The sequence below is a fragment of the Dermacentor variabilis genome, chromosome 2 (genome assembly GCF_050947875.1).
Source record: "Dermacentor variabilis isolate Ectoservices chromosome 2, ASM5094787v1, whole genome shotgun sequence".
NCBI classification, from domain to species: Eukaryota; Metazoa; Arthropoda; class Arachnida; order Ixodida; family Ixodidae; genus Dermacentor; species Dermacentor variabilis.
The window spans coordinates 85,386,326-85,398,389 of NC_134569.1; the positions used below are offsets into that span (position 1 = coordinate 85,386,326).

General features: G+C 43.2%; 1 protein-coding gene across 4 annotated transcripts in view; it reads left to right on the plus strand.

The window, feature by feature from the left end:
* The window catches only part of ctrip (E3 ubiquitin-protein ligase ctrip), a 149,989-nt gene that overhangs the window by 99,413 nt on the left and 38,512 nt on the right, over positions 1–12,064 (plus strand). For all 4 annotated transcript variants that reach the window (XM_075681177.1, XM_075681176.1, XM_075681179.1 and 1 more), the window contains exons 23-25: positions 1,887–1,964; positions 5,886–6,017; positions 7,678–7,737. In XM_075681177.1, coding sequence (XP_075537292.1) covers positions 1,887–1,964; positions 5,886–6,017; positions 7,678–7,737 — 270 coding nt within the window. The remainder of the gene's footprint in view (positions 1–1,886; positions 1,965–5,885; positions 6,018–7,677; positions 7,738–12,064) is intronic.

Sequence of the window (12,064 nt, forward strand, 5' to 3'; positions counted from 1 at the left end):
GATCGCACTTCTTGGTCAGAAAAATTGACACAAATTGAGGGGTGCGATCATTACGCAAGTTAAATTTCCTGCAAAAAGAAAAAAAATTTTTTTTTGTCCCGCGTTTGCTGCGGGATGCGGGTGCGGGACACCAAAACAAGAATGGCGGCCAGCAGAGCAAGCCGAACGCGCCGAACACGACTTTTTTTTCTTCTCATGAGTGCATTACGTGCATTGAAACAGTTTCTTCCGTATCGGTGATGAATAATATTGTTAATATCGGCAAGTTTGCGGCAATAACATAGCCATGTCCACTTTGAGGGGACAGAAACAGATGGGCGCGCTTAGCTGCCAGTGTCATAGAAACGCATGGCTGGCGTGCTGTGGAAACTGCGACATCTGCCTTCATTACTATCCTAATACAGCATGTTTCCGCTAAGGGTGGGCGAATATCTTAGCTGTGTTACAAGCGTCGGCGTATGAATAGGGTACACTTTTAACGTATCAGTGTAAACGTGACTACTATCATTGCTGCTTGCGATTTGTTGCATGCCCATGAGTGCAGATGAAAAGAATCGAAAGGTGCCTTTTTTGTTGACCACAACCATTATAAAGTCTACCCATAATAAAGGCAAGTTTGGTTGTACCTCTTTTTGTCATGGAAGTGCGGAAAATGATGAAAGTAATGAAATGAGGTGTGTACTTAAGAACGTTTGGTGCGTGCAGACCGCTTGGCTTGTCTTGAAGAGTCGTTCACGTAGCATTCGACAGATGGTAAGCGCGATCATTATTAGCTAGACTTGGCACACGACATATCGCTGCGGCAAGTTCGGAGTGCGATCATTACACGGGAAATAAAAAAATCGAATTTTGACGAAAAAATTCAGGGGTGTGATCACTAAGCGACTGTGATAATTATGTGAGTAAATACGGTGTGCAGCCCCATCTTTCAGCAACAAGTTCATGACATGTATATTGCCATTGTGCAAAAATGACACTGAATATTGGTTGCAACATCATGCATAGTCATTGAAAGCAATGCCAGAAAGCTAGCATCACGAGCTTCACATTTCTATTTTCGTTCCTTGTTGAACGGAAGGCACTGTTGAACAGAAGGCTGCTGATCGATGCATGTGGCACACTTTGTATTATCGGCAATACAGATCCGTGTCGTCGAGCAAAGCTTGCCAAAGCAGGCTAACGAAATTTTGACAGCAAAGTTTCGTTCTGCGATGCATTACCTATCTGTGCTGTCTCATTTTGGAACAACGAAATTCTCTCTAAAGCGATTTTTTTTTTTTCGTTCCCTGCCGGTTTCGTTATTGTGAGGTTCAACTGTATTCGATCTATATTCGATTTTGTCTGAAAAATTACAATTTGCACACTCCTAATTAAATTGCATTTCTACTGATTTTGGGTTTGTTCGTAATGCCACCATACCTAAATATCTGAGAGAATAAAAATGTCAGTTTTTTGTTATATTTTTTCTAAAGAAAGAATATGGAAGGTGTTAGCAGCAGTGCCAAAAGTGGCCGCTCGCGATGTTCACTGGTGATAAGGACAATGATCAGTCGAGCATAGGCTCGTAGAACATGAGCTAGCCATCAGCCTGGACAGTGGCACACTGGGCTGCGACCATAATTCCTCCTCGAGATTAATAAAACAGTAGTTGAACCCCAGCCACCAGCCACCAGCCACCTGCAGGTTTCTATTGTTTTCTTAGTAGGTGCAAAATAGATTTCTATTGCACAAGTTTCTAATATTCTATCTCTACATTCTAATCTGTTGCTAATTTATTGCCATGCGGAAAGTTTTGAGCATATATCAGAGCACTGTTTTACAATATGTGCTTGTGTGCCTCACCTTTAATGCCTTCTTTCTTTCTCCTCGCCCCCTCCATTTTAAAGGTACATGACCTTCCTGGTGCTGTTGGAGGTGGCCGAGGCACTTCTGCACTCAAATTCTTCAACACCCATCAGCTCAAGGTACACACATTGAGTTGTGACGTTCAGTCTTGAAGCACGATTCTGTGGCATTGAATCGTGCAGCAAAACACAGATTGGCAGTGAAGCTTTTGTCTTTGGCCTGGCTTGCATGTGTCAAATGCTGTGGCTGCAATTTGATTGCATGTGTTTTGAGCTTGTAAACACATTTGTAAATGCAGCTGCAGATGGAGCTTGTAAACACCTACAATGTATCAGCTCTATCTTTGGTTACCTCCCATAAAGTATTCTGTAGGTCATGCGCTATCTTTATGCATACATAATGAAGCTCTAAGCTCATGTAAAGCAGCAGCAGACAGAGGTGCTCTAATATGGAAATAATGTGAGCACATAACTGAATATGCTCCTACCACGTTTTATGAAAGGAAAGCTTTGCATATGCAGTCAATGTTCAATTTCTTTTTTTTTTTTTACTCTCTAGGGGCTGCAGAAATGTCAGAAAAATCGGGCTGTCCAAAAAAAAATACAAATACATGTGTTTAACTGCCCTCAAGGGCTCAAATCGTGACAGCAATTTTCAAAAATAGTTCTAAAGACCTGCCAGTACAATGATTAGGTATCTCGTTGCTTGTATTGTGACAGGAGATGGTGGGTTCATGGACATTTTGTCCTCTGACGGTGGCTTCTTTGCATTCTTGGTATACTTCACCACTACTGTACTGCAGCAAAACTTACCTTTTGGGACCTGGCAATACGCAATGCTTTAGACTCTTGTTTTACTTTTCACACTTTAATGCCATCAGAGAGGGTGATGAAGGCAGAGTTGGTGTTATTGCCAACAGCGACGAACTCTCAAATGAAAAACGTGGCGCAGAACATGGAACAGCACGGAGCACCAAACAGCTTCTCTATTTCTGAACATTCACTTGCATTCTCCTGGTTGGCTGGCGCCGACGTTTCGTCAGCGGTCGTCAGCATGGCGAGATGGAAGTGATAATTGTGAACACTGCCTACTCGGTGATGTAGGAGGCAGTGCGAATGTTCAGAAAAGTGAGATGCTTGTGCGATCCCGCTCCAGGAAGCTTGGTAGCAAACATTGAAGCAGCTAGGCCTAACGATGGCCTAAAATTACAATTGCCAGCAGATCGTCGCACAAGATAGCTGGTTTGAGGCTGTGAGATAATCAGAACGGTGGCAGTGGTGGCTGTTTTGCTTTTCTTTTTTAATGCTGTTTTGGACCTGCAGTTAAGGGGAAAAGTTTGAAAAACCGGACAGTGAAAGGATTCAGCGTCTGAAATTTCACATGCCCTTATACACGTAGCGGTGCTGCGAAGGTGTCCGAATTATCGGGCATGTCAGAAAAAAATTAGCCGCCTGTAAAAACTCGTTGGCTGTATATTCAGATTTTGTGGACCAGCTGTCATGTGAGATGCAGCCTATGCCATTATGTACCATTTGTAGTATAAGACCAGGGACACTGAAGCACATTCTGATCTCTGGTAAGGGGGGACACTGCTATTGAAATGTTTATCGTTATGGTCATCAATATTAATGAAACTTTCCAGTCTTACTAAGATGTCTGTGCTGATTTCAAATATTTAATTAGTTTTGCTGTAGCGCAATTAGTTCTTATGATAATTAACATTTTGCTTCCATTGTTTAAGGCCACAGTGGAAAATAAATGGCACATTTAAAAATTATTTGTAAGGCATGGTTACATAGCATGAAGAGTAAGGAATGAAGCATAGCAAGCACTTTTTCTAATCTAGTCATTAATAGATATTTTACAACCCATTGAATACAAGCCCACAAGCTGTGTCAACCATGTGGTCAGAGAATGTAGCAAAATAATTAATTTCCAAAGTGAAAACAAAAAATTTGGTTGCTCTACTTCCTAGAGTATACTTCCAGCTCCGTTGCAAGAAAAACTTTTTTAAAATTTTCTAAATATATTGAGACCTGAATATTACACGGAGCCCAAAATCTGGGTTTTGAGAAAAGTACAAAAAAAAAAAAACAAATAGCATTAAATATGTGGGGCATGTCATCCAGAACAACTATTTTTGATATTCGCTCTAGGCTAATGAAACTTTGAGGCCACATGCAATCTTTTGTGCAGTTAGATTTTTTTTTTTCGAAATAAATAAAAAAATAGTTTGATTCCAAAAATTTGGGATGTGATTTGCAAAAGATGTGCAGCAACAAGATAGCTAATGGTAAGCAAGTATGTTCTGGATGTTCAAAGACTGCAAGTTAGCATGTGGATGTTTTTATGTGTACTTTAGTCAAAGTTATGAATTTCTAATGTTGTAGCTTTACATATGTGAATTCTTTGTGATTTCTACAGGATTTCGTGATTTCTACAGGATTTCAAAATATTTCAGTGTCCTAAGACACTGTATCATGGTTTTTGTGCACTCTCTGACTCACCAGCATTCAGGAAAAAAAAGAATGATGAGAATTGAATGAGTAGAAGGGACACAGTGCAGATTCCAAAATTTTAGATTTTAATATAGCTATACTTGAGAAAAACAAAAATGTAGAAAAACTGGGAAAATAATAATTTCAAGCTTCAAAGCTGGTAAATATTTACAATATTATTAAAAACACAAAATTCTTCCACTGATGTTGACATTAGGCACACGTATAGGCTCGTAACAGGATCTGGAATGCACCAACACAAACCGGCGTACGTGCGAGGGGCATGGGAATAGGCATCGGCACATCGTTTGAGCACATTGTACAGTAGGCGTACACACGATGACAAAGAGGTGTGGTTACCTTCACTGCTGCATTATTGCCAAAACATTACGAGATTGCACGACGCAGTGACATTTCCGATGCAATCTTAATGGTTCATCTCAACCTTGAGACAACTGCCTCGTGTTTTTTTTTTTTTTTTTTTTTTTTTTTTTTTTTTTGTCGCAGGGAGCAGAGATGGGTTGCGCTTTGCTTTTCATAGGTGCGTGTCTGGTTTCAAACTTTCTTTTTTTTTCCTGTTTTTAAAGGAGGGTCAATCAGTCACTTAGGTTCGCAATAGGATTAAGAAACGACGTATCAACAGTTTAAGAAGCCAACCCACTGGCAGGCCTACAGAGAAGCGCTGCGCTGGCAGCGATGGGGCACTAGTTGCCATAGCAACAGCCTATTCGAAGGTGCCTCTCAACGTGCTGGCGCACTGAGCCAATAGGAAGGCCGTGTGCACCGTGAGCTTCGTCAGACCGGCCCCTGATTCTTTTACATTTGTGCTTTTTCTATGTGGCCATCGTCGGCGAGGGCGGGGTGGATTCAAAGGCGGAACTTAGAGCTTTTGAACGATACCAAGATGGCAGAGCTCAGTGACGGGAAAGACGAAAAATAGCTATGAACTCGGCTGTTTTTGTGCGATTTTAACCTGCTTTTTCGCCGTCCGCACTGACTAAATATTTCTTTTTTTTAGAACACTTGGATCGCATTTTGGGGCAACTCTTTTTGATACGGTGCAGATTAGGCATTATAGGGGCCGAAACAAGTAGTTCATGAAAATCTTTTCTTTTTCCTTCTTTTTTTTTTTTTAAAGACTCATGTCCCCCCTTAAACGGAATTGCCAGGGGACGACACCCCCCCCCCACCCCCCTCCTCCTCTCCTTGAAGTTAGTATGCGGCCTGCCCAGCCCACCCGAAAAATGTTTCTGATTACGCCACTCTCTCCATTGTTCCTGTTAACTATGGGAATTAATGTGACGGCATGCTAGCAGCCTGAAATATAGGTGTGTATAGTGAATGTACTAGGTCTTCAGTTGCTGAACTGTTGTTCGGGGATGTTTCGCCATGCCCAAGTGCAGATGAAGTTTGTAAATGTTATACCCACATCAATGACCCTTTTGAATTGAACTGTCAAGTCTTTATTTCTACTGCTGTAGCTGGGCTCCTGGCAGCAACAGTGTTCTTACGCATGTGCGCCTTTGCTTGTCCATGTTGCAGTGCAACCTTCAGAGGCATCCATCCTGTTCTAACCTGCGGCAGTGGCGAGGGGGACCTGTGAAAATAGATCCCTTGGCACTGGTCCAGGCCATTGAACGGTACCTGGTAATCCGGGGCTACGGGAGGATACGAGTGAGTCCCCTTGCTGATTTGTACAGGTTTTTGAATGCCTAATTAAGCATTGATTGCCAGTGAAACGAAGTGGAAGGTGGCCATACTGTTCAGGGCAAAACCAGCATATATTGCTGTGCTTTTATTAAATATACCGTATTTTCTCGAATCTAGGCCGGCCTTAAAGGGGTTGGGACACCAAATTTTGAGGCTATAAAAAGCATGTTGTAGGCTGCTTCCGTATGCAGGGACACCCAGAACGAGATATTGGACGCTGCAAACATTTCAAAATAATTTTAATTCAGCTCCAAAAAGTCATTAAAAACTCCTTCTCATGGTCGAGACCCATCTCTTGCGTGGCAGTTATGACGTCACAGAGGAGGAATGAAAATATTGACGTCATAGCACCCTAGCACAAAAACATGACGTATGATGAGTAGCGATGAAATGCCGATTACGGAGCCTGCTGAGCCGAGCGACTGAGCATAGCCTCCACTATGACTGAGCTACAGACATATAGAAATCCTTTCTTAATGCAAAGAAGGGCTAAGGCGTGCAGACACGGACACAAGAGGAGAGAAGTGGGCAACACGAACGCCGCACGACGACCCGCGAACGGCAAACTGCGTGCAACACTAGCCGGCCGACTGTGTATACAAAGTCGGCACTGCAAGTCGAAATAACAAAAACATGGGTTACAAGGAACCATAAAAAGAATGCTTAAATATACAGACTATTGCATCGGGAAAGGCAGCATGTACAAATTTACATAAATAGGAAAATGGTGATTCTTAAACGAACACGCTTCATTGCAAAGATTGTACGGCAGACACAAATGATTCAACCAAGGGCATACAAGCGACTTCTTGCTGAAATAAGTGGGCACTTCATAAAATGGGATACAGGGTTCGCAACTGCTAATAACAATGAATTTTGTGTTAATATTTTTATATCTGTACAGCCAAGCCCACCTATAATGATCCCAGTTATAAGGAATGCTTGGTTATTACAAGGGTAGCACTTTGGTCATAATTTTAATATGGTCTATGGAAGTGCCTCTTGGATAGAACAAACATGTTGCTGCAGTGTGCTTTTTTATAGCAAATCTGAAAGTACCCCTCTGTCACACGTGATGGTGCCATTCTTTTTGCATGCTCGCTGTTTAGCGTCTTCCTTCATGGTGCCTGCCTGGCTTTGAATGCAAAAATACCTCTAGTTTTCGAGATGGCACCACCCTCCTTTGCATGCCTGTTTGTATTGTGCTCTTCTGCACTGCGTGCAGTGCCCGGGTACAAGACAGTTTGGAAGCGAGGTGCATCAGATTTTTGCTTTTTCTCGTCATGACGACAGTCTATGCTTTCGCCGCATTTGGCAAGTGGCAGATGACAGCCGTTTGTCATAGGCACTTGCCTGCTTTGAACAGTTTGGAAACCTCAGTTATTTTGTCAGCATTAAAAAGGTAAAAAAAAGCTGAGCAATTTTTTTTTGGGGGGGGGGGAATATTAACAATTTCTTGTCATTATGATGGCTTATTCTTGCATGTCCACTTAGTTCAAACACTCGGCTGTAACAAATGCATGCTGCATGTCCATGATGTTCGTTATATGTGAGCTTGACTGTATACAATTTCTTTGCTTTGCAAGTATTTCTAAACCCCTTTTCTCCTTTCTTTTAATTGCAGGATGAAGATGATGGTGGTAGTGATGAAGAGAATTCTGACGAGGACATTGATGATACTATGGTACGCTACGTTTTCAGGTTTTTCCATCACTTCAGTCTCTGGACACTAGTTGTTTGCGTTCCAGTGACTGTATTCCCTGCTAGGCTTGTGCACATATCTTTCTGTGCAGTGTGGCAAGGCTGTTTACATTGTACTTTGTTCGACTTGTGTGTTTATTTATTTGCTCATGCTAAGGGTTCATGTACAACTAGTTGCACGTAAGTGAAGCACATGGGGTGCACTTTACAGGGAGTTCTAGCTCAACTTTGCGCATTCAGATGCTCGTGAAATGCTCCAGTGCAGTCATTCGTTAACTGCTGAACAAGTATGAATGAACTTTGTTGTATGTGAAAAAATAAAAATAAGTAATAACTTGAAAAATCTAGTGAACATAGTCAAACGTCTGAAAAAGAATGTTCCTGGTTTTCAACTCTGCACCAAAAGCATGTGTATCAGTTTTGTAAACTGCACCTCTTACCGTATTTACTCGAATCTAGGCTAGTCCTGATTCTAAGCCAGCCCCCGAATGTCTGAAGCCAGAAAAAAAAAAAAAAAAAAAAACTCACCTTGAATGTAAGCCGAACAAAAAAGTGAGGACATAATTCACAAAATGAAAATACCGTATTTACACGATTGTAAGTCGACTCGAATGTAAGTCGACCCCCCCATATCGCTTGACCGGGAAAAAAAAAAAAAAAAAAAAAAACCCGAGGGCGCATTCGATAACGAAAATTTATTAGTAGCTGACATGGTCATTGGACTACTCGAATTCACTAGTGCTGCCATCGTCATCGTTGCTGCGGTCCCACAGCACGTCGTGGTCCAGCGAAATTTCAAATTTGGCAAATGACCGCACCAGGACATCTTGCAGAACAGCAGCCCACGCCAAATGCACCTAACCACACGCAGCCGTCAGGGAGGCTCTTTTGACAGGTCCGGTTGGCGTAATTTCGCAGTCTTCTGCCGCCAGCCACTCGTTGTACTCACGGCAGAGCAGAACCTTAAAATTAAGGCGGAGGTCCGGGCTTATTTCATGACCACGTCGCACTTCACTGGCAGGGACCGATCATGCATTTCAGCGACGTACGCCTCAAGCTTAGCCTACAGCTCCGGAAAGCGTCCATACTTCAGCACGTGGGAAATTTCTCACTTGCCGTCACACAGGTGAAAATTTCGCTTCGCTGCAGTCGCCACTCTCGCACCACCCGTTTAGAAACATCGAAATTGCGGCCCGCTGCACAGTGATTTGTTTCTTCGGCGTAAAGGATGGCAGCCCTCTTGAACGCTGCTGTGAACGAGTGCCGAACGATTAGTGGGCCTGGAGCACTCATGACGACTGGGGAAGCATAGAAGTAGCACGTAGCCGGCAGTCAAGTGGAACGCGTCAAACCAATGCCTTTAAACAGAGAAAGAGAAACTCACGAGCGGTGTCTGCTCTTCCATGAACCACCGATACTCCCCGCAAGCACCGCCGTTCTGAGGGTGCCGCCGCAAATGAGAACAGCGGCGCTTCCATCAACTATCGACACTCCCCCATGAGTGTTGCATGCACTGTAAGACTCTCGAAAATGTTAAAAAACCCTTCCGAAAAGTGAACAAACACACGGGATAGCGAAAAGATACGGGTAGGGCCATAGAGCAAACATAAAATTGTAACTATGTTGTAGCTCTCGTTGGTATGGCTTTTTATGGCGGGGTCATGTTTTGGTTTCGATTGTAAGTCGACCCCCCAACTTCAGACTTTCAAATTTTAAAAAAGGGGTCGACTTACAATCGTGTAAATACGGTAGTATTTATTTAAGATGAACATGCCAAGCTCACTCTACGTCATCATTGCTGCTAGACTTGCACGCTTGTGCAGACAGTCAGACAGTGCGGCATGGCTCGTATGCGTCAAAATGCGGCACGATCTCTGTAAACAGCACCTCTCCGTTGTTGTGTGCTTAACTTCCTTATTGCCATAGTCTCATTGCAGCACACAAAAGGCACCTCCCATTGCCCCCTCCAACGACGGTTGTTTTTCTCATTGATACTGAAGTCCTGCCCAGCTTGAACGTTTGACAATGCCTCTGTGGCTAGCACAACTTTTCGTTTGTGGCATCGCCTGTTTGGTGCCATTGAGATAATGCTAGGCCGCACGCCGATGCTTAGTCACAATACCATTACAATGCAGGTCAAAATGGTGACATCGCTTGGGTACTTCGGCTGGCTATTGGCGTGGCTAGTAGCGGCTGCGATACTGACTTTTCTAGATGGCGCTAGCTATGCACCATATTTATCATTTTCAATTACAAACTGCCGCGTTTTTTAAAATCCTCAAATGTAAGCGAACCCTAGAGTTCGGTATATGATTATTTGAAAAAGCTATCGGCCTAGATTCGAATAAATACGGTAAGTGTCCAAAGCACACAAAATCAGTATATGATTTGGGACTCTAAACATAGTGCTGCATTGTAAGTATAGCAGAACTTTGTTTACACGATTCCATTTCATATTCCCAGCGCCAATATTCATGATCAAGAACACAAGAAATGTCCCAATATACCGTAAAATACTCTTTTATTGTCCAAGGTGTCCCCCCCACCCCCCCTCCAGATTTTACCTCCTGAAATTTCCGCCCCGTGTTATATGCAGATCCCAACAATTTTCAGCCCACATTCACAGTTCCGTTTCTGTATTGCTTGGTACTACCATCATCAGCTTCTTGCACCATCATCAGTCGACATTGTAACCACACTGACTTCACAACGGCCACACTTTGCACGATATCAGGACTGCGAAAGCGGTATTCGACTACTTTTAAAAGATACGACGATCTTGGCTGCTGAAACCATTGGCAACTGTCTTGCAGAGTGGCAGTTCGGTGTGAACGAGCACAGCATTTGCAGTAGGAAGAAGCAAGAGGAATTCTTCTTTGTGGCAGTGGCCCGAGAAGTTTCCGAAGGCCGAAGATTGGAGTGTTTGCTGAAGTTTGTTGAAGTAAACCTGACAAACTTGATTGAAGAGCAACGAGCTGCACATGTTACAGTCAACATCGAGCTGCTGCAAGCAAAGGCAAGAGAGATTGCTAGAGAAAAAGGCATTCCACAGATTGACTTAAAGGCAAGTAAGCACAGGTTGTGTTGTCTTATGTGCTGTGCTGGATTTTCTTTACGTTGGCACAGAAGCTGCCAGAGAGCTACGAAGATTTGCCTGTGGCCTTTCAGCATCATGTGATTTCACTGCGAAAGTTAGCCAACTTTCAGCTGGGCCAGATCAGCAATGCTGATCAAACACCAGTATATCTGGATGTGCCCTCGACACAAACAGTGTAGCAGAAAGGCTCCAGAGAAGTTTCTGTGATGTCAAGTAGAAATGACAAGGTGTGGCAGACTACTTCTCTATGTGGTGTTCAAATGGAAGACTTTGTGCCAAAAGGGAACATGTTCAAAAAAAAGATAATAATTGTGGCAGAATCCATCTGGAATGATGGTAATGAATTGGCATTGAATCAATATAGCGACACAACATATTACCATGACCAAAGTTTTTTATGTATAAAGCGCATACTTCAACGGGACTCATTTATTTCGTACTTTCATAAGAATGCTTGGCGCCATCTAGTGTCGCCAATGCATGCGTAGGCTGAGAAATGCATCATGTGACAGTTTGGCTCCGCTCTGGCACTTATTTATGGACAAACTGCATCATTAGTGACGCTGCCGAGGTGGGACACTGCTAGTGGCACTGCCAAGGCACTTGGACAAGGATCGTGGCACTCTTGTGCCTGCGAACACTGAATTGTTCCTGCGCTTGCTGCACACTCAGTGGCACATAGCCGGTGACGCAAATTGGCGAGAAGTTTGTTGAAGAGGAGCATATGCCCAGTGCATTCATGTAACAACTCGCTAAAGCATTGGCATGTGAAAGGAGTTTATTGAAAAGCGGCACATACTTGGTGTACTTATGGTACAGCCTGCTAATGCACTGGGTTGCTGTCCTTAAGGAACCCTTGTGAAGTGGGTCCATTTCTGCTCAGCATTGAAGTAATTTATTCTGTATTCAGAAATGCATTTTCACTTGAAGCCTATGTTTGACTTGATATAAATGACGCCTGGTGCCTGTGCACTCAAGACGCTCCTTCCATTTCCTTTAGTGCATTCACGACATGCATCACTTAAATCAGCTCAAGCGTGGGCTTCAAGTCGATGCATTTCTGCATATGGGGGTTAGTGTTCGTTTTTTCGTCATTCTAGAGCGGCACATTTCTAGTGGCACTTACCTAGTTGCCTAAGTTTGGGCGAGACGTTCATTGAAGAGTGGCACACACCTACTGGGACATACCCATTATTCCATTGCGTCAAACAGT